The 23,832-nt window shown below is 49.8% G+C and overlaps 9 protein-coding genes across 9 annotated transcripts; 4 read left to right on the top strand and 5 right to left on the bottom strand.

Annotated features, from left to right (window-relative positions):
- Positions 1-391: 391 nt before the first annotated feature.
- Positions 392-2,250, bottom strand: PpBr36_01100 (uncharacterized protein; the record flags this gene model as incomplete). The annotated part of the gene is made up of 4 exons (XM_029888289.1): positions 392-1,234; positions 1,304-1,959; positions 2,033-2,084; positions 2,200-2,250. The coding sequence occupies 4 exons, from the start codon at positions 2,248-2,250 to the stop codon at positions 392-394; spliced, it is 1,602 nt and encodes a 533-aa protein (XP_029751247.1).
- Positions 2,251-3,151: 901 nt separating this feature from the next.
- Positions 3,152-4,619, top strand: PpBr36_01099 (uncharacterized protein; the record flags this gene model as incomplete). Its single annotated transcript, XM_029888288.1, has 3 exons — positions 3,152-3,243; positions 3,317-3,431; positions 3,510-4,619. Coding segments are annotated over 3 exons (1,317 nt in total), but the record flags the coding sequence as incomplete, so codon positions are not given.
- Positions 4,620-5,637: 1,018 nt separating this feature from the next.
- PpBr36_01098 (uncharacterized protein) lies at positions 5,638-6,197 on the bottom strand (the record flags this gene model as incomplete). Its single annotated transcript, XM_029888287.1, has 2 exons — positions 5,638-5,772; positions 5,838-6,197. The coding sequence occupies 2 exons, from the start codon at positions 6,195-6,197 to the stop codon at positions 5,638-5,640; spliced, it is 495 nt and encodes a 164-aa protein (XP_029750947.1).
- Positions 6,198-7,754: 1,557 nt separating this feature from the next.
- Positions 7,755-8,517, top strand: PpBr36_01097 (uncharacterized protein; the record flags this gene model as incomplete). The annotated part of the gene is made up of 4 exons (XM_029888286.1): positions 7,755-7,792; positions 8,005-8,085; positions 8,208-8,335; positions 8,417-8,517. The coding sequence occupies 4 exons, from the start codon at positions 7,755-7,757 to the stop codon at positions 8,515-8,517; spliced, it is 348 nt and encodes a 115-aa protein (XP_029750940.1).
- Positions 8,518-9,930: 1,413 nt separating this feature from the next.
- PpBr36_01096 (uncharacterized protein) lies at positions 9,931-11,821 on the top strand (the record flags this gene model as incomplete). The annotated part of the gene is made up of 4 exons (XM_029888285.1): positions 9,931-10,062; positions 10,283-10,333; positions 10,363-11,079; positions 11,168-11,821. The coding sequence occupies 4 exons, from the start codon at positions 9,931-9,933 to the stop codon at positions 11,819-11,821; spliced, it is 1,554 nt and encodes a 517-aa protein (XP_029750939.1).
- Positions 11,822-13,006: 1,185 nt separating this feature from the next.
- PpBr36_01095 (uncharacterized protein) lies at positions 13,007-14,609 on the bottom strand (the record flags this gene model as incomplete). The annotated part of the gene is made up of 2 exons (XM_029888284.1): positions 13,007-14,363; positions 14,440-14,609. 2 exons carry the CDS (start codon positions 14,607-14,609, stop codon positions 13,007-13,009), a joined length of 1,527 nt encoding a protein of 508 aa, XP_029750942.1.
- Positions 14,610-17,492: 2,883 nt separating this feature from the next.
- PpBr36_01094 (uncharacterized protein) lies at positions 17,493-18,163 on the bottom strand (the record flags this gene model as incomplete). Its single annotated transcript, XM_029888283.1, has 3 exons — positions 17,493-17,861; positions 17,954-18,020; positions 18,111-18,163. 3 exons carry the CDS (start codon positions 18,161-18,163, stop codon positions 17,493-17,495), a joined length of 489 nt encoding a protein of 162 aa, XP_029750941.1.
- A 2,488-nt stretch (positions 18,164-20,651) lies between these two features.
- Positions 20,652-21,543, bottom strand: PpBr36_01093 (uncharacterized protein; the record flags this gene model as incomplete). The annotated part of the gene is made up of 4 exons (XM_029888282.1): positions 20,652-21,060; positions 21,117-21,136; positions 21,292-21,364; positions 21,494-21,543. The coding sequence occupies 4 exons, from the start codon at positions 21,541-21,543 to the stop codon at positions 20,652-20,654; spliced, it is 552 nt and encodes a 183-aa protein (XP_029750944.1).
- A 1,178-nt stretch (positions 21,544-22,721) lies between these two features.
- On the top strand, positions 22,722-23,226 carry PpBr36_01092 (uncharacterized protein; the record flags this gene model as incomplete). The annotated part of the gene is made up of 2 exons (XM_029888281.1): positions 22,722-23,022; positions 23,159-23,226. 2 exons carry the CDS (start codon positions 22,722-22,724, stop codon positions 23,224-23,226), a joined length of 369 nt encoding a protein of 122 aa, XP_029750943.1.
- Between the last annotated feature and the right edge of the window lie 606 nt (positions 23,227-23,832).

Raw genomic sequence — 23,832 nt, 5'->3', positions numbered from 1 at the left:
AATTAACGAGCGGCAGATACCCTATTCAGGAGATGCATACACTATACCCGTCGGCCCGAGCCTTGTAGGTGTGGCTGGTTAAGATCAATCTTGGGGAGTAGACTACGTGCTGCGCCTCCGCCAAAGTGCGTTCGACAAGTAGAGAGTTCACAGCTGGACCAGCAAACGCAGATGCTTGTTTCATCCAGTCATTGATTTGTTCTATTTTGGTTTTTTTCCAGTTCTTGCTGAAGGTAAAATGAAATCCTCACAAACTTGTGGACCGAACATACTCTTGTGACCGAGACTTCATTCTTTTTCTATACCTGGTGCCTGAACTTTGGCGTGGTCCCCCTCCACTATCTATCAGGAGGTACGTGGCACAAATGAAATTAAAAGCTCCTATTCCCGTCTACCTGCTGAGCGCAATGTCATCAATTCGGAGAATCATCTTGACGGTCTCCGCAGCGAGCTCAATAGCGCTTGTGCTGACAAGAAGAGGTTGCAGCACGTTCTCCTTGGCAATGTTGGAGTTGACTCCTCCTGATTTGATGCTCACGCCTGCATTCTTCTCGCCCATCTCGTGACGATGCCTCAGATCTGTCACTACTTTGATGCTGTTGAGGCCGGCATTTTCTGCTAGTGTTGTAGGCACCACCTCGAGCGCGTCCGCAAAGGCCTTCCAACAGATGGCCTCGGTTCCAGTAAGCTCACGCGCGCGACGTGATAGCTGGGCCGCAATCTCTATCTCCGCCGCGCCGCCACCTGCAATTAAAGCCTTCTTCTTGACCAAGCATCGCACAACGCACAATGCATCGTGCAGTGATCTCTCTGCCTCGTCGAGGATCAACGAGTTGGCGCCGCGCACAACCACACTGATCGTTTTGCCTGTCGACTTGGTTCCTGTGATCTTCACCAAACGGCTGCCCGATGACTGCGTCTCCTCGATCAAGTCTGCCGTGCCCAACTTGTCCTCGGTGAAAGAGTCGATATCGGCGATGGGCTTGCAGCCGGTAGACTTGCAAATAAACTCAACCTCATCTCGCTCAATGTCCTTGATTGCTAGGATATTCAATTTGGCGAGGAAGTGCAGAGACAACTCGTTGACCGCATCACGTAGAATAGACTTTTGAATCAGGAGAACGTTGCACTTGGCCTTCTTGATCTTCTTGACAAGGTTGAGCAGGTAAAGACGCTCCTCCTTGACGATCTTATCCATTTGCCTGTAGTCGTTTACCGAAATGGTGTTTTCCATCTATGTAGATGAAGAAATCTCCGTTAGCCACACGAGGAATCACAAAAGGGAATACAGAATTGGACATACATCCGGCTTGGGAGGGCTCAGCTGGAACTGAATCAGGCCAATCTTTGCCTTCTCCATCCTGATAGGACCACCGGCGTTCTTCAAGACAGGCTGCGTCAAAACAACACCGTCAACCAGCTCGCTGTCTTCGATGGTTCCGCCCACCCTCTTTATTATACGAATGTTTTTCAGGTCAACATTGTCTGCAGTCTTGAGATCAATGGTCTTGGTGACGGCATTGACAGCCATCGGGCCCAGGAGACCTGAGTATTGCGATACGATCTTAGAGGAGAGGGATGTGTTTGCTGCCTGGAGCAGGGCGGCGGTGTCTGTGAGAGCGATAGGTTGTGACATCTCGTGGAGGACCTCTACAGAGGCTGCTGCCGCCCTTTGGAAGGACTCGGATATGACAGATGGATGAATACCCTTGGAGAGAAGTCGGTCAGCGGCACCAAGAAGACTGCCACATATGACAACAACCGATGTGGTACCGTCTCCAGCCTCGACATCCTGAGCGTTGGAGAGGTTGACCAGCATCTTGGCCGTTGGGTGCATGACGGACATGCTCTTCAGCATCGTGCTGCCGTCATTTGTGATAATAGTTTCGCCCTTGCCGCTTCGAATCATCTTGTCCATGCCACGAGGGCCTAGAGATGTCCTGATGGCATCGGCGACAGCTGGATAACAGGAGAATCATCTGTCAGTGTGTCCCTCGTCAGTGTAGCGGTCACTGGGCTCGCGACTTCATACCTCGAGCAGCCACAATATTGGAAGAGCGCACGGCAAGCGGCTTTTCCTTGTCCTGTTGGTGACTTCATTAGCTGTGTGGCCTTTTTTTTTTTTTTTTTTTTTTTTTTTTTTTTTTTTTTTTTTTCGCAGTCTGGATCCCTTCCATATCATCAGGGGCTGGCGCATACCCGGAAAGCCGCGTTGGCGGTGTTTGCTCCTGCTGGTGCGGTGGTCGCCATCGTCGCGAGATGGAAATCGTCAAAGATGGATTCGAAAAAAAATACCGAGTGCTAACACCTGTAAGCTGCCAATCTCCCCGCGCAGTTGGGTATAGATTGGATGCTGGGTATAACAGCTGGTGCTGGTGCTTGGTGCTTGGTGCTTCCCTCTCTCTGGTGGGGTTGATGTGAATTCGCTGCTTCCGTCCCGCCGCGGATGCTGGAGCTGAGGACCCGCCAACTTTTTTTTTGTAAGCTCCGAAAAGGTTCTTCCACTACCGGCCTTAGCCACACACCCTTGAACAAAGCCCAAACAAAGACGTTCAAGTTTATCACATTTTGGCTCAAAATGCTCTATAAAAACATTTTATGACAGCCGATCTGGCAGGTTCAATCATGATAATGTAGTTTTAATCTCGTCCCTACCAGATTTCACGGGCACGGTGGTGGCTTTAAAACTCGCGGCTTGAATTGTTAAGGTTGGACTAGGCGTGGCATTATCAGTCGAGCGCCTACAACAGCCGCAGCCGCCACTAGCCTGTAATCGGACAGGGGAGGCTGCACTCTGCCAAGCAGCCCGCCAATCCCAAGCTCGTGCAGCTCCCATCGAAGGCAACGGACTGATTACGACGTACTGTGCCTAAGGTGCGCACCTTTGAGTCCACGAAACACCATCCAAACAACCACCAAGACCGCCACTTGCAACCAACCAGCTATTTGAATTTATTCACAGCAACCTCGCAAACGAACAGCTTTCATCAATCGTTACATATTCAGGAACAAAACGCAAACCCGATCCCCGATCGTCGCATCATTCCCACCGGATTCAGGGATTCTCAATCCCCAACGCCATCATGGTATGCGGTTTCCACAAATCACATATAGCTGTTCGCCGCCCACTCTATGCTGACTCTACCGATAGCCTTCCGCCACGGGCCAGAACTGGGAAAAGTACCAGAAGAATTTCGCAGATGATGAGATCGAGGAGAAGAAGATCACACCTCTTTCCGATGAGTTTGTCACGCCATGTCATTTTGTTCCGCCGCGAATTGGACGTCCCCCGGATCTAACACATCTCGCCACATAGAGATATCCAGGTTCTCAAGACATACGGCGCTGCACCATATGGTGCCGCTCTCAAGAAATTGGAACAACAAATAAAGGAGAAGCAGCAGAGTGTTGACGAAAAGATTGGTGTCAAGGTATGTGTGGCTTAAGCGGAGGTTCCAACCCTGGATTTGCCCTGCATCCAAGCCCATCCATGGCTGATAAACTTGCAGGAATCGGACACAGGACTCGCGCCGCCACATCTCTGGGATGTAGCCGCCGACCGACAACGGATGTTGGAGGAGCAGCCGCTTCAGGTAGCGCGGTGTACCAAGATCATCCAGGACGAAAAGGACGAGTCGAAGAGCAAATATGTCATCAACGTCAAGCAGATCGCCAAGTTTGTCGTACAGCTTGGCGAGCGCGTCAGTCCGACGGATATCGAGGAAGGAATGCGTGTTGGTGTGGACAGGAACAAATATCAGATCCTCCTACCTCTGCCCCCGAAGATCGATGCCAGCGTTACCATGATGACCGTTGAGGAGAAGCCTGATGTAACCTACGGTGACGTGGGTGGTTGCAAGGAGCAAGTCGAGAAGCTTCGTGAGGTCGTCGAGATGCCCCTCCTTTCTCCAGAGCGATTCGTGAACCTCGGTATCGACCCGCCAAAGGGCGCATTGCTCTACGGACCTCCCGGAACGGGCAAGACGTTGTGCGCTCGAGCGGTTGCAAACAGGACAGATGCCACCTTCATCCGCGTCATTGGAAGCGAGCTGGTACAGAAGTACGTCGGCGAGGGCGCCCGTATGGTTAGGGAGTTGTTTGAGATGGCAAGGACGAAAAAGGCATGCATTATCTTCTTCGACGAAATCGACGCTGTTGGTGGAGCACGGTTTGACGACGGTGCCGGTGGTGACAACGAAGTCCAGCGCACTATGCTGGAGCTGATTACCCAGCTCGATGGTTTCGATGCTCGTGGAAACATCAAGGTCATGTTTGCCACCAACAGACCTTCCACTCTAGACCCCGCCCTGATGAGGCCTGGGCGTATCGACCGCAAGATTGAGTTTTCTCTGCCCGATCTTGAGGGGCGTGCCAACATTCTCAGGATTCACGCCAAGAGCATGTCGGTCGAGCGTGACATCCGCTGGGAGCTTATATCGCGCCTTTGCCCCAACGCCACAGGTGCCGAGCTCAGAAGTGTGTGCACAGAGGCCGGTATGTTTGCAATCAGGGCCAGGAGGAAGGTGGCGACAGAGAAGGACTTCCTCAGCGCGGTTGAGAAGGTCATCAAGGGCAACCTCAAGTTCAACTCCACTGCTTCATACATGCAGTACAACTAGTCTAATCGTTCTCTTCTTTCATTGCGTCGGGAAAGATGGGTTGCATGAAGGCCTGCGGCAAACGGCGTCAAGCGCATAGTTTTAGTCAGGAACGTAGGTACGCACTGGTTGTACTAGTAGTTAGACATACTTCTCCAGGTACCGCGGTACTTGATTTCATGAATCCTTAGATGATATCTTACGGCAGGCGAATGTGCGTGATCTGCTATATACATTAAGTCCTTAGGTAAAGGTATTCCGAGTCCCGAGCATCCTATGTTCAGGTTCCCTGTCTCCCCCATCCGGTCCATCATGTGACCCCCCAGTCATTATCGGGATGTATTTCTATGAACGATCGAGTCCCGCCATCCGGCGAGAAAATCACCCAGTTCTCCTGCATCACGTCTTATCCCATGTCCTGTACTCCATGTGATCCAATCAAATAGCCATAGCAGACACGCATAGCAATGTGAAGTCGAAGCCCCGTCCAGCCAGTCTCATCCTTCTAGCAGCCAAGGGACCTTTATGCGTCTGACCTATTAGCCCGTACGACTCCTGCCCTGATCGAGGATTTACGCTGATAACCGCCTCGAGCGAGGGTTGTCAAGCGAAAAAAAAAGACTGTTGGTCAACAGACTCAGCTATTGTGGGATTCTGTGGTCGGGGCATGCGTCTCGAGACCGAGTTGCACTAGACATCGATACACATCACCGCAGCTTGTGCTGTTTGTAGTAACATTTCCTCCGTTGTCTTCATGCAGACGCATCAGCGTTGTAAACATCCAAGACAAATGACGTCTCCATCTGTGCCTTCCTCGACGCAACACCGACTGCATACCATCTGGCGGTGACTCCAGGTGCCTGGACTTGGCCAAGCGCGAGAAGATCCACTGTCCTCATTCCCTCCCATATAGTTCACAACCCTTGGATCATCGACGTCTTCCATACGCATCGACGACAGGTCGACGCTTTCTTCTTCCTCCCTATCCCAGCCCAGACACTCGCGAATGCAAACATAACAAGTCCGCATCCCACATCCCTCACAGTCGGCAAAAGAGTCCAAGTCCGATTTCTTCGTGGGCCGTCGTTGACATATGTGACAAGGCGCAAGAATATATGTGGCGTGCGTTGGTGCTGAGGTCGATCTTGCCGGTGGAAGTGGCCGAGAATTGTGGCTAGTTTGCTGTAGTGCTTCCTGGTAGGCTTTTGTAGAGATATGTGCTGCTTTTGGCTGGCGAACATGAGCAGCCGCCATTATCCGGCAATGTTGGCCTCGGCTTAAATTGTGATCCTCGTCTGTAGGCTCGCCGTCCATACGAAGCCTCTTTGTAGCGGTCCGAAGTGGAACTAATCTCCTCCTCGCAAAGAAAGCATTGTGGGAATGTCCGTCCTGGTGCAGCAGCTGGCCACCGTTCGTCATGAGAATGGCGTGATCGACGGCTTGATAGTTGTGCTGCCGGGGGAAGGACGTAGCTATCTTGTATTGTACAGCCGAATTGTACACCTGACGATTTTCTTCGGGCTCTGTGCTGTCTTTCTCCTCCCGCCTCCGCTTTTTCGAAGTGCAAACCATCGGCTCTTGCTGCGTCAGGGAGGGCATTGTATCCAGAGGGCTTAGTACCAGCTACTGCGGCTAGCCTGTTGGTCGGGATGGATATTGTGGGCAATGCACGATCGATCGGTGGCTATTGAGTGAAATCGTCTGATAGCTTGATGCTGGCAAAGGCCAGAAACCAAGAATGTGTGCCTTGGTCCGTCCAATCGTTCGTATTAAGGCGGAAATGAAGCGAGCGTAAAAGATGAAATAGCTTCCGAAAGAGGAAGACGAGTGAAGAAGCCCTGTCAGGCGTTATGTTGATGCATGGATTGTAGTAGGTACCGGAAGGAACTTGCCCGGGCGCCGTTGCTAGCGGCCGTTGCTACCTGTGCTTCTGATAGCAAGTTTGCCGAGACTGGCATGCATTGATTGGCGCTGGCTACAACACGGAAGCACCAGCGGGGCGAACTTCCAAGCAACGAATCGTGAATCCTTTCGACTGGCCGGGATGGATGTGCGCTGGCAACCGATAGAATGGAGTCAGCATTATACCGACCAATAGGCGTCGATGATTCAAATCGTCAGATTCATCAAGCTGATAATCAATAGAGGGGCGACGGACTAAGATTCAATGGGACAACCAGGCCCGGATCTCCAGATATACAGCACTCTCGCAACTTTTGACAGATGTATCACTCACTGGCAACAATCTACTCATAGTGTTAGATTTGACTGGCTGCTTGCTATGAAGAAGTCAGGTCTGACGAGTTGGAACCTTCCTATCCGCCTGACTACCGACATAATTACCTGGTACTCGGGTACCTAGGTAGGTACCTATGTATTTCCCTTTACTATCGTTGTTGTAGATAAAGCCGGGTAATGCATAATACCGACACATTTCGTGCGTGGGTTTGGAGCCCACCTTGAGTTTGTTTATTCGGTTTCGTCATATAGTTGAATGCGCAAGCAGAACAGGATCTATTGGCCCTTAATTCTGTAGATTTATAAAGTACCTAGGAATGAGAGGAGCTTCGTTCAATTGGCTCAAACAAGGTCAGATTCGAAGCATAAACATTATTTTTCAGAGGGACGGTCCTTCACATGAGGTACTTGCGTAGTCTGCACCTCAAACACTGAACATGGGACGTTCTCACTCAGACCTGTAGGCACGCAAGGAAGTAATATTTTATCGAACGAAGATGAACATACAGGGAGATTTCAGGCAATCAAAAACACCTTCCCGAATTGTCTCATCATCAATGTACTGTAACTGTCCAGGATAGGCCTTCTAGCAATTACGCGTCACTCTCCCACATCCCCAATCGGAAGTAGCAAAGCATGGCACGAGATGGGGTGTTCGTGTCAGTCAGTCAGCTGGATCAGGCTGCTCACGTGACTTTATCGGGATCGTTGAAGGAGGCGCCAGCCCATCGGCTTGGCTCGACCGCTAGAACTGGGGAATTCGCGGCTGACCAAATCCCCAAACCTACCGGCCCATCCTCGCCGCTTTCACTTTACTACATCACCTGCATTTTTCCAACCCATTACATCTGCCCCAGCGATTACCTACAGCCATCCTTTGGACAGCGCACGTGTATACATCAAACCCGTCGCCAAGATATGAGTCGAGTCGGCAAGCTTGCCCCGGAGGTCAACCGGTATGTTGAATCAATTTGCCATTCGTCTTTGAGTCGAGCCTTGTCATCGCGCGTAAACCGAGGCCGGGAAGTCGACGATCCATCCTCCGTCTCTGGCCCAGCCGATCACCGTGACGGACGCCCACCTGATAGGACACATCGCCAAGCCCATATCTCATCGCAGACCGCCGCTGCCATGCGCTCTACTGACCTAATTCGTGTTATTTTTACAGAGCTTTATTCGTAAAGAATCTAAGCTACAACGTAACTCCTGAAGAGCTGTTCGACCTCTTTGGGAAGTTCGGGCCCATCCGGTACGCGAATCCATATGTTTTCTGTCAACTAGGCGCCTCTCGGCGTAGGAGTTGTCGTCTATCTCTCCTGTCAAGTTGAAACTCATCACGGAATCTAACGAATGATATCTCTTGTCTTGCAGCCAAGTGCGACAGGGCATTGCGTCGAACACCAAGGGAACCGCCTTCGTTGTCTATGAAGATGTAATGGATGCAAAGCAAGCCTGCGACAAGCTCAACGGCTTCAACTTCCAGAATCGTTATCTCGTTGGTAAGTTGATTCTTGCCTGCATAGAGATAGAGCCAGAGACGCCCGCCAACAAGCCACTAACCGCTTGCCATCAATCTTTAGTTCTATATCACCAGCCCGAGAAGATGGCCAGGTCAAAAGAGGACCTCGAGGCCCGCAAGGAGAATTTAGCTCAGCTGAAGAAACAGCACGGCATCGATTGACAATTCGACGGGCCTGTTGGCGCCTCGCAGACCTTTACAACTCGGCAGTCTGCAGGTCCGTCTTCTCATTCACCTAAATCGCCCGTCAGATCGTCGTTGTCATATTCAAAGTCTATAGGACTGGTGACTAAAGATCTTGCGGGCAGCAAAGCAGCGTCGCCCAAACAGGGCAGACCCTCAATGGCCGCAGGGCGAACCTCGCGAAGCCCAGTGTCCTACTTTGCGCGGAAGTTTCTTCCGACTGTACAGGAATGCGCCTAGCTCAATCCTGCAAACGACCTGGCTTACGCACATGACCATTGTTCTTTATGCGCGGTTCTTGATGATACTAGGATCGACCGCAATGCGAGATGTCGTTTTGTTTTCTATCACTGCGATGGGCGTGTCCTCAACTATACTTTTGGGGATTATGGGTACATATCAAGCCTAGCTCTCGTGGAAACAAATCATTACTTAGACTCTGTTTGTACAGGGTGTGTACTTATTTACGGTTTCGTGGCTTTGCGTTCATTTCGCATCGAGACTTATATGCCCACTCATTGTTTATCCTTTTTTTTCTCGTTTCGTTCCTCTCACACGTTTGCGTGTGCAATGAAATCAACACCTGTGCCCTGATATAGACGTTGTCACCATCTACGCCCCTTGCCCGTTTCTTCAATCCGTTAAACAGTGTTGCTTCATGCCCGGCCGTACGGCGATGGTGAAAATTCAAGACTTTGAGATGGTGTCTAGGGAATGTATCATCAATCAGTCAAGCCGGGCTGACAGTAGGCTTATTTCTTGAGTAACAAAGTTTGCCAACTTCTGAAACCAGAAAACCGACTTGCTCTTCCAACAGCAGATGCAAACACGTCGTTATCAGACTCCGGAGATTTGATGAGAATGGTGATGAAGATTTATATCAGTTATTGGTAACTCCTGTCAATGACCCCGAAAGGCGACAAATCATCCGAAGCCCAACACGTCAAGGTCGGTGCTAAATCAATTTATACTTGTTCGCTATGCCTAAACCGCTACCCTCATACACGAGTTTAACTTATGATTCACCCGATGTTCAGTCTCTCTACCTTGACACCTATGCACCAGCTACGTGGTACTTAGATAGTTCACATGTAATATGCATAGAATCCTCGAAGAAATATTCAATTTTTACTTAGTATCAACTCCATAGCAGCCCAGATGTTCCCCACCTTTACATGATACAGGGGTTCCTCGAGCCGCCAGCGACAGTGGCTTCAGTGGCTTTTTAGCGGCTCTAGTGGTGGTTGCTCACTGCCACCCGAACACGGTAGCAGACACAGCGACCCACCCACGCACAGGTGCTTGCTTAGTGCCTGCAGTTCACCTAGCGTCTGGTGCATCTGATGCATTTTGGTAATGGAATTCAGGTGCAATTCGGCCAGGCTAGCCGTAATGTCCACAGGGCCATCGTCGACTCCGCCCACGCTATACTTTGCCGCCGTGCCGATCGCTCACGCTTACGTTCTTGCTCAGCATCCTTCGCCTCTACGCACCCTCTTGTGGCGTTTTTCTACCGGCTTATGGGTAATTAGCTACCTAATTTTCATTCTCTGTTATCTTCTTTACCAATCATTTTTTTTTATTCGCTTCGACGTTCAAGTAACGCTGTCTGTTTATTCTTGCCACTCCCTTTTTGTTTGTGTTTGAGTTCACTTTCGCCCTCTTTTCCACATGACATAGCACATTTCGCCGTGATTACCTGTCTAACTCCTTGGGTACATCAAACATTCGATACACTACCTAGACTAGGCCAACAACTCACTACGCCATACGACCACCGACCTGGTCTAGTCTAGTCTGCGTTTATTTTTCAACCCGTGCCAGTGTGTTGAACCTTTCGAGACATTTTCGCCGCTCCCTGTGCGCACTTTTCTTCTTGCTACCCGTTTGCCGACAGTCAATAAAACGACTTTCCTTGCCGATCGTTGCCAGCACGCCTCGTCGAAAGCCGCAGCCCACCCCCCGTCCGTGAGGCTCGGACCCAGAGCGCCACAGATCATGCAGCATTTACAGGGCGCCATAATACCCGCGGTCGCTAGGGCTGCCAAAGACATTTTTCCTCCCGACGTCCAAGCAACTGCCAAAGCAGCCATCTCGACAACGTTATCCGCCAGTTTCACCGCGAGCACGACCCCGATCCCGACCGCGACGATGGCTGCTGCAACAGTAACGGCGACGGGCAGCCCACATGACAGGCCCGAGGGCTCGGGGGAATGCCGGCTAGTGGGATCTTTTGCTGTTTTTGTGCAGCTGGCACTCGGCGGCCTGGCCCTGCTCGTACTGGTCTACAAGAGGTGGAGGGAGCGCCCGCAAAGACCGGTCAAGATCTGGTTCTTTGACGTGTCGAAGCAGGTCTTCGGCTCGGTCCTGGTGCACGGCGCCAACATCTTCATGTCAATGCTGACATCTGGTCGTCTATCCATCAAAGTGGACCCTCCCGCGGCTGCTAGGAGATGGCTGATGGCTCGGGGTCATGGTGTTGACGGGGACAAATATATGCCGAACCCGTGTTCCTTCTATCTGCTCAACTTAGCCATCGATGTGAGTTTTCTGGCCTGGTCATGTGGTGTTTTTTTTTTCTCTCTTTTTGTCGACAATATGCTGACCAGCCATATCCCGAGGTTTCCAGACAACATTAGGCATTCCCATCCTGATCCTTCTCGTGCGACTGACAACTATGCTTGTTTCCCGTACGCCACTGGGCAAGCCGTCCGAGTCGATACAGTCGGGCTTCTACGGCAATCCTCCCAAGTGGCAATGGTGGCTCAAGCAGAGCATAATATACTTCTGTGGACTCTTTGGCATGAAGATATGTGTCCTCATAATCTTCCTGGTGATCCCCTGGATCAGCCACGTTGGGGACTGGGCATTAGGCTGGACTGAGGGCAACGAGAAGCTGCAGATTGTGTTCGTCATGATGCTCTTCCCACTCATCATGAACGCCATGCAATATTACATCATCGACAGTTTCATCAAAGAGCGAACACACGACGAAGCTGGAGATGCGGTCGCAGGGAGACCTCGGCTTGGATCTCAAGAGGGCTCATACGACCGCCTGAGCGAAAGTGGTGATGATGACCACGAAGAGGAGCTTGCGGATAGAGGGAGCAGCCTCGGTGAAGGTAATCGCACGAAGGGGGGTATCAAGGCGACCTCCCGCGATCGGGAATACGACCCTGAGACTGACGGAGACGACGAGCGTACCGTGATTGGGAGTGCCAGCACAGCTGGAAACCAGCAGAGCCAGGCACTGTTATCAAAAGGCCTTCTGCCACATGAGTAGTGGCGTCTGTGCGGTTCATTCGGCTTGTCTGTTTACCCCCTCAATCTATAATCCTGATTACAGCATACTGTTCAGTACAGCGCGCCCTTTTGGCTCAAAGCAGCCGAATAGGGTCCATTTAGCTCGACTAGATTGAAACCTACTAGTCAAGTCATCATGTACTTAATTGCGATTCCTTATGTTTCGAATTCCTCGATCGTCATCATCAGTTTTTGTGGCTTATCATCATTGCGACGGTTCTGTTAGGAAGCATGTTAGACATCTTATATTTGCATTATATATCCAGCATTTTTGTATTTCACCCCAACAGTATTTGACCCACCTTTGAGGTGATTTTATTATTAGATTTAGCGATGCGGCACAGAGTGTTCTGGAATGTTGATTATCATAACATACTAGGCCGTGCACCGAGATCACCTGGAGGCCTGGAGAGCCGTTCGTGGATGACAAGGGCAAAATGACTAGCCGTGACGGGGTGACTGAAGGCTTACTACTAACACGCTCCCCGTTGCGCTACTCGTACGAATTTTTTTTTTTTCTTTTTTTTTTTCGTCAGATTTACCCGTCAGTTGTAAGCATCCTTAGACGGCAGATGGACATTAAGTCAGGATACTACACCAAGGCCCTCAACATGTCCTTCGCACCTCATTGGCATGTTGAACTGACGGAGAAGTTTGTGAATGGGCATAGGGTATATGTATTGGGGAATGCATGATACATCATTGCCGCCAGGAGGACTCAATCTTAAGAGTTAACAAGCATACGCCACCCCGCGTTCAGTATGTTCATGAGAAGAACAAATTATGTTTTGCCCAAATCAAGTCATTATATTTGGGATATATATAGTGAGATCAAGCCAAGATGTACAGAGCATACAAAAAACTGTAGTCGGTCTAAAATATACAGAGAAGCGAATGAGGAGAACGAGATAGACCCATTTTCGAGATGGTCTTTATTCAAGAGCCATAAACCTGCCTACCCCCCTTTTTATTTCTTTTCAAAGCTTTCGTAAGTGTGTGTGTGTGGGAACCGACGGTCACGACAACCAAAAGAATGAAACTCGTGCACGAGAGAAATGTACAAGAAAATTTATTAGGATGTTTCACGAGAGCAAGTTATGGGGTATCATACTTGATCATTATGTGGGCAGGAAGCTATGTGGGCCACTGGCCTTGCGAAGGTGTTCTACCTGTAATCGTTCTGGGCGTTCGGTTGGTAAGCCTTGAAGCCCGGGTAGGCGGTGTCGCCTGTGTTTGATCGTACTAGAGGCTGAGGTGAGCGGTTATTTCCCCTATAACCACCCGTGTTCTGTTGAGATTGTGGCTGGGGGTGACCATAACCATCATCATAGCCCTGGTCCTGATGCGACCTATTGCTTGCCGAGTTCAGGTCATAGCTGCTGTTGTTCTGGATAGGCACGGATGGGCCTGTGGGCATAGGGCTCGTGTACGAGCGCTGAGGAGGAGGATTTTGGGAGCCGAGGGGCGAGTATTGATCACGCTGTGGAGGGCGGCTGTCGTAACCATCGTTGTAGGCATAATCTCCTTCCGGTGCTGGCGATCTCCTGGATCCACCATTGTAGCCGTATCCTCCTTGCGGTGCCGCAGAGTTTCTAGGCCCATCGTTGTAGCCATAGTTTGCCATGGGAGGGGCGGAAGGCGTCCTCCCGGGCATGTCATCGTAACCATACCCCCCTTGATGAGCTGGGGCGGAGGGTCTTCTGGCTAAATCACGGCCATAAGGCGGATTTTGGGAGTTACCTGCAGCATATCCCTGGTCGTTGTAGCCGTCGTAATTACCTCCCACGCCAGGGCCGGGACGGGAACCATACGGGCTGGGTCCGCGGTTCATGCTGCCGGGGGTTCTCCTCCCTTGGCCCTGTGCCATCGTGCCAGCCGCTCCATATCCCTGGTCAAGAGATGGTACCGATCCCTGTCCATATGGACCATAGCCAGGGCCGTTGCGATTGTACGGATCATGAGCACCGGCATCGTAGCCGCCGTAGGGACTACCACGATAGGTGGGAGACATCGGACTCGCCGGGCCAACCGTCGGAGCACCCATCAAAGGAGCGCTTTGCTGGTGCAGACTAGTGGTCGAGGCCGCAGGCTTCTTGATTGTTTCCAGCTCAACAGTTTCCTCCACCATGACCTTCGTAGTGGCAGATTCTTCCCAAGTTGGCATGGCCGGCAGTGCATCATCGTTTCCTGAGCTCTTTTTGCTGACATCGAACTCTGCATACTTGGGAGGTTGGTGTGCAGCAAAGGCAGTGGGTGCGGATGCGGGTGCAGTTGGCCCTGCTGTCATCGGGGCCTGCGCGCGGTAAGGTTGCGTAGGAGGGGCGTTGTGGTAAGGGTCATCCAGGTGCTTGTGCGGTGCTCCTTTGGGCGGGTCACAGCAGCCACAGCAATTTCCACAGCATTTGAGGCAAGAGAAACAGGCGCAGCAGCAAGACTTGGCCAGACACAGACAACGGACCAGACATACTACCACCGAGAATATGATCAATCCGACAACAACGATCACGGCGATAACTGGCCATCTGTCGGGGACAAGAAATTCGGCATGTTAGCAAACTTCTAGACCTACCCAACATTCTCTAGAATGCTATTACTCACTTGCAGTATGTGGCCGCCATACAGTTGTCCCAGCTGCTGAAACTGTTTTTAATATCGTTGGCCGAATCTGTGATACCTCTGCGTTCCAACACTGGCCGCAGCGAAGCGGCCACTAAACCCATGGCTCCTCCCCTCAGGCTCCTCGCCATGGCGACGTCGATTGACGGCATTGTTCCTATTCTGTGGGTCCAGGGTCCAATTCTAGAATGCCCCTGATTTCTGATCAAGACCAAGATCTCGATTGTCTGTTCAGCCACACGGGTATGCGGCCCCAGACAACAAGCGTGCAGTAGGTAGTAGAAATGGCACCAATTTCATGCGCGGTTGTTTTCCGGTTCGTGAAGAGCGCAAATAGTCGTGAGGCGTAGACGGAATGAACGTGCAAATTCTTAGCGACCTCGGATTAGGGCTGCTACAAAACAAGCATTGTGTATCGACAATGATCGTAGAAAGAAGTTGTAATATCGCCGATGAAATCAATCACAGTAGTCCAAATATCCGCGCCGACAGCCGAAAATACACTGCAGTTTGTTGTTTTGTCTGATTTTCTCTGTATATTGCTGGTCTGATATTGTCTGCTATAATCCGATGGTGGTGAGGCGACTGCTGGATGTGAGCAACAGGGTCGAGATTGTGCAGGAACCGCGGGCCGACAAGAGTCACTGGTGAACACTGGAAGCAAAGGAGAACATGTAAGAAATGAGATGGTGCAAAAGGAGCGGATTGAGAGTTGCGACCGACGGCCAATCAGTGTTAAAAAATAAAAATAAAATAAAAAAAGATCGTCGCAGGCGTCAACACGCTTTTCAAGGCAAAAAGCAAAGAAAAGAAAAAATAGAAAAACAACAAAACTTTGTCGTCGGCAGCCGCTTTCACGAAAGAGGGAGGTTGAAGGAGAATGAATGCGCTTGAGTGAGAAGAGCCAACCGCCCCAAGGGACTGGGACACAATAATTACTAAGGTGCGAAGTAATTAGGTACATCAGAAAATCTGGGGACACAGCGAATTGACAAGTCGGGCCCCCCAAAGTGGAGTATTCTAATGCTGGGATGTGGATCCACGGCACTATGTAAGGCACAGGACAGGGTTATCCGTTGTTAGTGGAAAGCTTTGGCGCCTTGGCCGCCAATAGAAATCCCCTTGCTGAAACTCTTCGAGGGCTGTGCAACGGTCGCAGACGGCAAAGTATTGAGCGCTGACCATACATGTGCGAAGTTCGTAAACCTAGGCCGTTACGATAGGATCAATTAACGGCTGCAGAAGCTAAAGATGTCAGATTCTTAGTCTGATGTCTGTGGTTCCCGTCGAGGATTCGCAGGCTTTCCCTGGAGTTTTAGATCAGTTCGGCTGTCGCAACCGAGAAGCTGAGGTGAATATCGACGAGCAAAGGTTCAATGCTCGAAGGCTGAGTTCGGTAGCAGCCCGCCCAGCCAAACCTTGGCTGACTTTTTGTAATGGGCTTCGTACTATGGTACCATAGCAATCCCTCTTAGCAGGAGGGAACAGCTGGGTTATTCAGGGGGCTTGGAGGTTGGGGGCGGCCATCCTCAAAAGGTTGGTTTGGGATCCACGGCTGGAAATAAAGATGCATTCAAATTCAAAAGATCAACTCCGCTTTCTATGTGGGTTTGGGTACATCGTTATCACCCGCACATTGCCTGCATGTCTACAGCACTCCGCCTTCGGCAAGTAATTATTGGAGCGAGCTCTTTTTTAATGGTGGTATTTTATGTATTATAGTTACTATGAAGCATGGTAATACTTGCATATCCTGCTTACTTGCGGTAGATTAAGATACCTATTGATGCTATCCGTGTACCTTACCCCTGATCTTCACACCGTTTCAACTAAGGATGAACATGATATGTGCACATACATTTCGTTGGGCAAGGACGTAGTTTGTGAATTCGGCAGAGTGTACAATGCAGTAACCCTGGTAACTGAAATGCATGTTGGCTTGCCCTGCGCCTGGTCTGTCGCCCTACATTAAGTGTTTACGTTTTCTAGATGGTCAGTGCGAACAATTAGCACTAGACTAGAGGGTGCAGTAATGTCGTATGTGCTTCAGCTGCGAGGATGGGGCTGAAAGCCATGAGCGCCCGAAAAAAAAAAAAAAAAAAAAAAAAAAAAAAAAAAAAAAAAAAAAAAAAAAAAAAAAAAAAAAAAAGAAAAAAAAAAAAAAAAAGAAAAAAAAAAAAAAAAAAAAAAAAAAAAAAAAAAAAAAAGAAAAAAAAAAAAAAAAAGAAAAAAAAGAAAAAAAAGAAAAAAAAAAAGAAAAAACAAGAGCCATAAACAAATGAGTGCAATGGAAAAGGACATGATCAATTATAGTAGACTCTAAATAGGCAGTTTTAGTGGAGGGTGTGGCATCGAAATCCATTGGCACTTCACAGTATGCTCCTCTGGATATGGAGGCAGAGTGGAGACACATGCAAGGTACTGCAACTGTATTATGTATGTATATAATACCTATCTAACCAGCCATGTTGAAACCTTCCACTTTTGTAATCACTGTAAAAGGTAAACCGTCCAAGTCTCGACTACCCCGGCCCATGCAGTCATTGTCTACATATAACTGTATACATCCTGATGCATGGGCTCTTTGCCAATTGGATACTTCGGCCGCTATCCTGAAGCACTCAGAGAAACATGGCGGATTTCTTAGACGAAGTTAAGGTTGACTGTCGCAACAGCAGATACTATGCATCTTTCCACTCCATAATTCCACCCATCTAGGCCATTCGGTCTCAAATTCAGCAAGTCTCCGTCTTCGCTTTCCTTGTTAGACGAGCAAAATCAAAGCACACACAAACATGAAAACAGACTCAGTGCGCTTGTGAACCCAAGTTGTCGTTAAAGTGGGTAATTCGCGTAATTACTATCTTAGTAGCATTAAGACTGAATCGATAAAGAATTCAGACCATGTGAAAAATCCAGTCTAGCATCTCCCTCCAACTTGTGATCGTATAGGAAGCTTCTTGACAGCACTAGCAACCCCGTCTTATCATCGCAATGCATCATATATCCTCGAATTCAACGTCCTTTTTATGCAATTACTTTCCCGGGGGAGGGCCAGGAGGAGGGGCGTAGTTATCGCCACCGGCAGCAGGCGTAGCGTTATGTTGCGGGGGAGCGTATGTGTTGGCCGGAGGCTGAACGCCGGACTGTTGGCCGCCGTAGTAGCCGTCGTTGGGGTTGAACGTCGTGCCAGTGTACTGCGGCTGCTGGGGGTTGGCGCTGTATTGAGGCGGAGGCGGGTAGTAGGTGTTCGGGTTGTTCTGGTACGCCGTCGGCTTCGGACCAACCCATCCAGTGCCGTAGATTGGCGTCATGCCGCGTGCCCTCCGTCGGCGGGCGCTCGTACGTGCGATGAGCATGATGATGACGATGATTCCGATCAGGACAAGCGCGGTCAGCACCCACTGCAGAATAAGCCATGTTAGCATCCAGTCATTCAGGGTTGGGCAGAATACACATAAGACATTGCAATTGAGGAAAAGAAGGAAAACCATACTCTTCCCCACCAGTACCATCCAGATCCACGATAACAATAGTTTCCAGACCGGTAATATCCATCGGGACTATGATTTTCATAAATTGCGAGGTTAGTCGGGGGCCCATTTCACCTAAAAACGCCGATGGTTTGCCGCGAAGGACAAGGAAGCACTTACCATCCATCAGCTCTCTTGGCCAACATGGCCGATGCCTGTGTGATGACAGACATGCCAGAGACTCTTCGTTTGTTCGCCGATGAATGCAGTGAGGCGGTGTTTTTAGTTGAAGAAGACGGCGGTACTTCTAGAGATGAGCGCGGTGGTTTTGATAGAGTCGACTCGTGCTTTCGGTGATGGTTTGTCGTACTTGAAAATGCGAAACGCGGATTGCGGATATCCCGATTCTATTTTCGGCGTTTGGGTCGAGAACAACCAATATGCTTGCTTTCTAGAGAAGTAGCACTAGTCTGTGTCGGGAGTAATTCGGTGAAAGTCGTCAAAGAGAAGAAAGTAAAAACAAAGAAAAAAAGTCCGTTGGATGAATTGATGGCTTGGGTCCGATCAAACGAAAAAGAAAAAAAGCCCGCGATTGTCGTAATGGTTCAGCGAAGAAAAAGATGGGTTACAGGCGTGGGTGTCATCCATTAAGCTGGGACACCGCTGGCGTTTATTAGAGAAGCGTCGCAAGCAGTGGACTGCCAAGGGTCTTGGTCATGTTCAGTGATTTGGAATGAGCCAGTCAGATGCAGGCTTGGCGCATCATCAGGCGGAGAAACATGACTGTCCTTGAATTACAAAGTACATTTTTTGCCTTTTTGCTCAAACTGCGCCACCCACCACCAAAGTCAGAGGCAGCCTTCCTGCTTGTCGCCATTTCCATCGGATTCCATGTCAGTGCTTGTTATTTGTCTACTTGGAAGGTCAGGCGCAACTTTTTTCGCACTTGGTTTAGTAGCAAGTAGGTTCCAATCGGGTATCCCTTGGTGGCCAAATATGTACAGTACGTAGACCGAGTGAGGTGAGAAGATCCGGCATGAAATATAAAAAAGCAAACAGCTGCATGCATGACGTGCAATCCATGCTGCATGGATACCTCAAAAAATGCATAGGCACACCGTGCAGTACATTGTATACATATAAAGCTCGTATTTTAGCCTACATAGATCCGCATCTACTTGGCCATTTGTCTTAGCAGAATCATATTCTCCCTTTCGCAATAAAGGTACTGAATTGAGCTGACTTGGTTGGGCGTCCGGGAATCCTTCTGACAATCAATTTGAGGAGGTCGGACGTGGGCACATCACCCTTCCGCTGCGACCAGGCTGCGGAATGGCATCTTTTGTGATGCCATTCGCTCAGCTCAGCCACAATGGCATTTGAGTTGGCTGCTCCACTCGGAATTTGGAATGATGCCTGCATGGTCGATCCCCTCCGTCACTATCCCCATGCCACGCAACTTTGCAGTACAGTACTTCGATACGATGTTCGAATTCGAATTGCACCTTTTCAATTGACGATAGCACAGTCTTTGCTGATGGAACCAACCAACTGCTCTTGACTTTTGTAGCCCACATTCCGCGTACACCACTTGAAGCACGACGCGCGTATACCTTTCGTAAAACTTGTTGGATGACTCCTGGGCGATTGATGTCTTGCAATTCGCAGAATGAACCCCACGGGGTTTAGTCTGCGACTTGATCCAAACCTACTTGTATCTATCACGTAATTGGCAGCAAACCTACAGTACATGTTACCGCAGCGCCAAAATTGCTCTGCCACATGGCTTCTGCTTGACTGCCAGTCCAGTAAAACGGAGTGGCTGTTGTTTCGGCGATCTCCCTTGCGACTCCGCTCTCCGCTCCATATCACCGTGCCATGGAGGGTCGTGGCAAAGCCAGGGTCTGCCAATTTTGTTTTCGATTGGGTTCGACTGGGTCCATGCCAACTGCCTGCCAGTCAGCACCAAACACAGGCAGGTCTGACTACCGAGAGACAAATCTAGGTACTACTGTAAATAAATAAGTACTTGCTGGCGTTTGCGGTGCTGCCGTACCCCTCCGCACGGCACCAATCACGGAGCTTCTCTGGGCTCGCTGCAGGACGGGAGGATCCCAGTATGCACTGATGAGTTGGCAAAATGACGCTGGGCAACTTGATATGCTATATAAGTATGGGGAATTGTTATCCAGAAATTCTTTATAACACCAACCCAAAATCCTGTGCATTGTTCAGTCGCATTTTTGTCAGGACCTAGAGCAGAAAAGAGATGACAAATTCGATACCAGTCTTCACAAACAATAAATACATAAAGAAATTGCGAATCCATCTAGGCAGCATTTACCTTGGTGCTTCAGGTCGCAATTGATACATCCTTGATCCGGACCGTGGCCACTAGCCGATATATCGAAGGCTATTTTTTTTTTTTAAGTCTCTTTCAAAAGCTCATCATTTCTGTCGCCAACTGGAACCTTCACTAGCAGGTGAAACAAAAGTACTTGAAAAATATTTATATATATAAAAAATGCGCAATACCCGGCTTTGCAATATGCTCGCATTCCCATATGCAAACGCCCAACCATGAAGCAAGCACAAAAAGATATAGCAAGTATTCCATCGCTAAAATCGTCGTTCTGTTATCAAGCCGACAAGAACAAGAGGATCGCACACACATACATCCCCCAGAAAAAAAAATTGGTGAAAACAAAAGGGGGGACGACTTCATTTGCTAGAGTACTTCATCAACCATTGGATAACCGCATCCAGGTTCGTTTCCTCTTTGGCGCTGATTCCATAGCAAGACACCTCGCGCGTGTTTATGCTTTTCAGGTCCATGGCATCAATCAGCTCGTCGACCGATAACTTGTCCGGTAGGTCGGATTTGTTACCGAGTACCAGAAGCGGTATACCCATAAGAGACTCGCAGGCCATCAATGAATGCAAGTGTTGCTTGGCCGTTGGTATCTGGTCAAAGTCGGCCACATCCACAATAAAAAGAATCGCTGTCACGCCGCGGCAATATCTTTCCCACATGCCACGGAACCGTTCCTGTCCTCCCATATCCCAGCATTTCATTGTGACATGGCCCCGTTGAACCTTCTTCATGTTGAAGCCAACAGTGGGGATCGTGCTAAGTAAAGGTCAGTGGCGTGGCCGCATGGGTTCACGAGGCAGAAGCACACTTACTCTATGGTAAACTCGCCACCCTGTGTGCAGGTTTACGTGGTAAGCCATTGAGTTAGCATCCCGGCCTTTTTTCCTTGCCTTTTTCATGCTTCTTGTTCTCGCCTTGCTTATTTTTCTTTCTTTTTTTTTTCTTTCCCCCCCTCGTTTGACTTGAGAGAAATCGAAAAAGACTTACCGAAAGAACTCGCAGCAAAGATGTCTTGCCGGCATTTTGTAGTCCAATCATGGTCACGTCCATCTCGGTTGCCCTATGGTGGCAAGCATAATCAGTATGTCACCGACATCATGCAGCGGTAAAGCTTGCGAGTCTTTCTATTCGCCGCAATTCCGCCTTATCGGAAGCGTATGAAAATTCAGGAAATATGATGAAGGCGTACCAAAAAGTTCTGAGCAACCAGTCGTAAAGGCCTTTGATGATGGCAGCCATGGTGATATGGCCCCACTGTATTGGTGGGGGTGTCTATTCTCACTTGAACTCCGGGGATGAGGCTTGTTCCAGCGTGTTGCAGAAAGCCGACCGACGGCCGGGACGAAGGATGCAGCGCAGGGTGCGGCCTAGGAACGAAGAAGAGTACTCCGCCGCTGCAGAAAAGAAGCGGTGGCCGGCTCGAACACGGGTGGAGACGAGAAGCGAAAGCAGTGATGCCGGACACGGGGCGGGACTTAGACACACACAAACAGCTTGAACACAAACGACGCTGTGCGGGTCTGCGGAGCCTCGGCTGGCACAAGCACCTGACCCGGACAGGAATGCGGTCTGCTTGCTAAGCTGAGCAAAGGCGGGCTCGCGATTTGTCGGTGGGGTCGCACTCTGGGAACGTGTTGCGCAGAAAGACTTGCACAAGTCGTATAAACTCCAGAGAAAAGTACTCCTTTTCGGAATATTCGGTGTTCTTTTTATTTGGCCTTGGTGCTGCTGCGGCAGGTTTGCTGAGTGGACACACTGTTGGTAGAAAACGGACAAACAGTCGGAACATGCAACGGTGACGTACGACACCCTGTCTGTTTGAATGTCTTTCTGTCTTGGGGGTACAAGGTGGCTTTGATAAAAAAAACTATTAAAAAAAAAGGGTCGCAGTGAAGTGCCAAAGCTTTCGATAATGCAGATCTGGAGCTAGGATTAAATGGGTCGCCGGACTCAAAGAACAAGTATGGTGGGCAGGGATCGAATGTGACAATGCTGCACGCGGCACACGCCGAAGCTCCTCGCCCTTGGCATGTGCTGTTGATAGAGAAACAGAATGCAGGAAAATAGACGGCGGCTGTTTGGACATAGACGGAGCGAGAGAGGCTGAACAGCTTTTCAAGGCTGCCTTAAAGTAGGTAGGTGGTTGACGTAGCGGAAGGCAGTTAGGCGGCAGTAGTATGGGATTGCAAAAGGTGGGTACTGCGGTGTACAGTAAACGCGGCAGCGGCGCCGAGTCACAAATGCACAAGTAAGATTGCGATGCAATATTGAAGTAACGACACGACCCCCAAGTTTAAGTAATTGTTGGTTTATCGCTCTTGAACCCCAAGGCTGCTGTTGGGGGCGGCCACCACTCAAACAAAGGAGGCTCCTCTAGACTAGAGGAATGGCCTCGCTCCGATGCGACGTGATGGGGAATGTTTGACGTCCTTCTTCCGGAGGGAACCAACGAGGGCGACAGAAACAAGAAACAAAAAGGAATGACGAACAGAGGCCGCGGGGTTGAAGTCTACCCAAGAAGTCAGGTCGACGACAAGGCGGCCAATAAGCGAGTGGTAAGGCGGGTCAGTCTCGAAATGATGGCCCGTTGCAATCTTGACAGGTTGAACGGTGTTCAGACGGGTCATGTTATGGATCGGGAGGATGATGGCGGACAAACAGCCTGCGGCCAATGCGTGGTTGGGTGCCGTGGCGGCCGGCAGCAAAATGTACAGGAAAAAAAAAAAAAAAAAAAAAAAAAAAAAAAAAGGACAATTGCACCATCGGGCTAGGCTATCATCCAGCCAACCCAGCAGGGTAGAACCTCGAAAAACCAAGGCATGCAGGACAACCTACGAAGCAGGTACCTTACCAAAATGCAAAGCAGCCTACACTGTGTACCGCACCTTGGATAGGACAGTCAAGAGATTGACGTACAGTTGAAGAAGGCAACCGCGCTGCATGTGCTCGAGCTATCTATCAATTTTGGGGGAGGGATTAAAAACCGCCGATACTATACTTACCAGGGCACTTCTCCTAGCAAGCCTAGCTCCGAGGCGCCTACCGCAGTGTTTAGACTGTGAAATACGGCGTGACCTGACCTAATTCTGTGCAGAGTCCACTCGACTTGTCCCATCACAGACCGTAAACGTACAGCAAGCAGCCTTGACAATAAAATAAGTTAGCCTGCCACGGCCTTCAGTCTTGTTGTGTGGTCTGGGCCAAATCGATGTTGCGTCTGGAGGAGTACTCGCCAGTGTGCATCTTCTATTTTACGCGACTGTTCCAGTGTAGTCATTCAAGCATCTACGACGCAACCAGTAGTGATCAGGTAGTCAATAGTGAGTGACTGGATGCATTGCAGTAATGAGTGCCCAAAGTAACCGCCCTTTCTACGTAATACCATCACCCAAATGACCGTCTTGCTGGCGCTTGGGTCCACGCACATGTCCACTTAGTTTCAATGACCCTGATTCCTAGGTGACATGGTGCAACTGTAAAATTAGTACGCAATACGCAGGCCATGGATCGATCGAGCGCAGAGTTGTC

The sequence above is a fragment of the Pyricularia pennisetigena genome, chromosome 2, assembly GCF_004337985.1.
Source record: "Pyricularia pennisetigena strain Br36 chromosome 2, whole genome shotgun sequence".
Lineage (NCBI taxonomy): Eukaryota > Fungi > Ascomycota > Sordariomycetes > Magnaporthales > Pyriculariaceae > Pyricularia > Pyricularia pennisetigena.
This window is presented reverse-complemented; position numbering and strand designations above follow the sequence as displayed.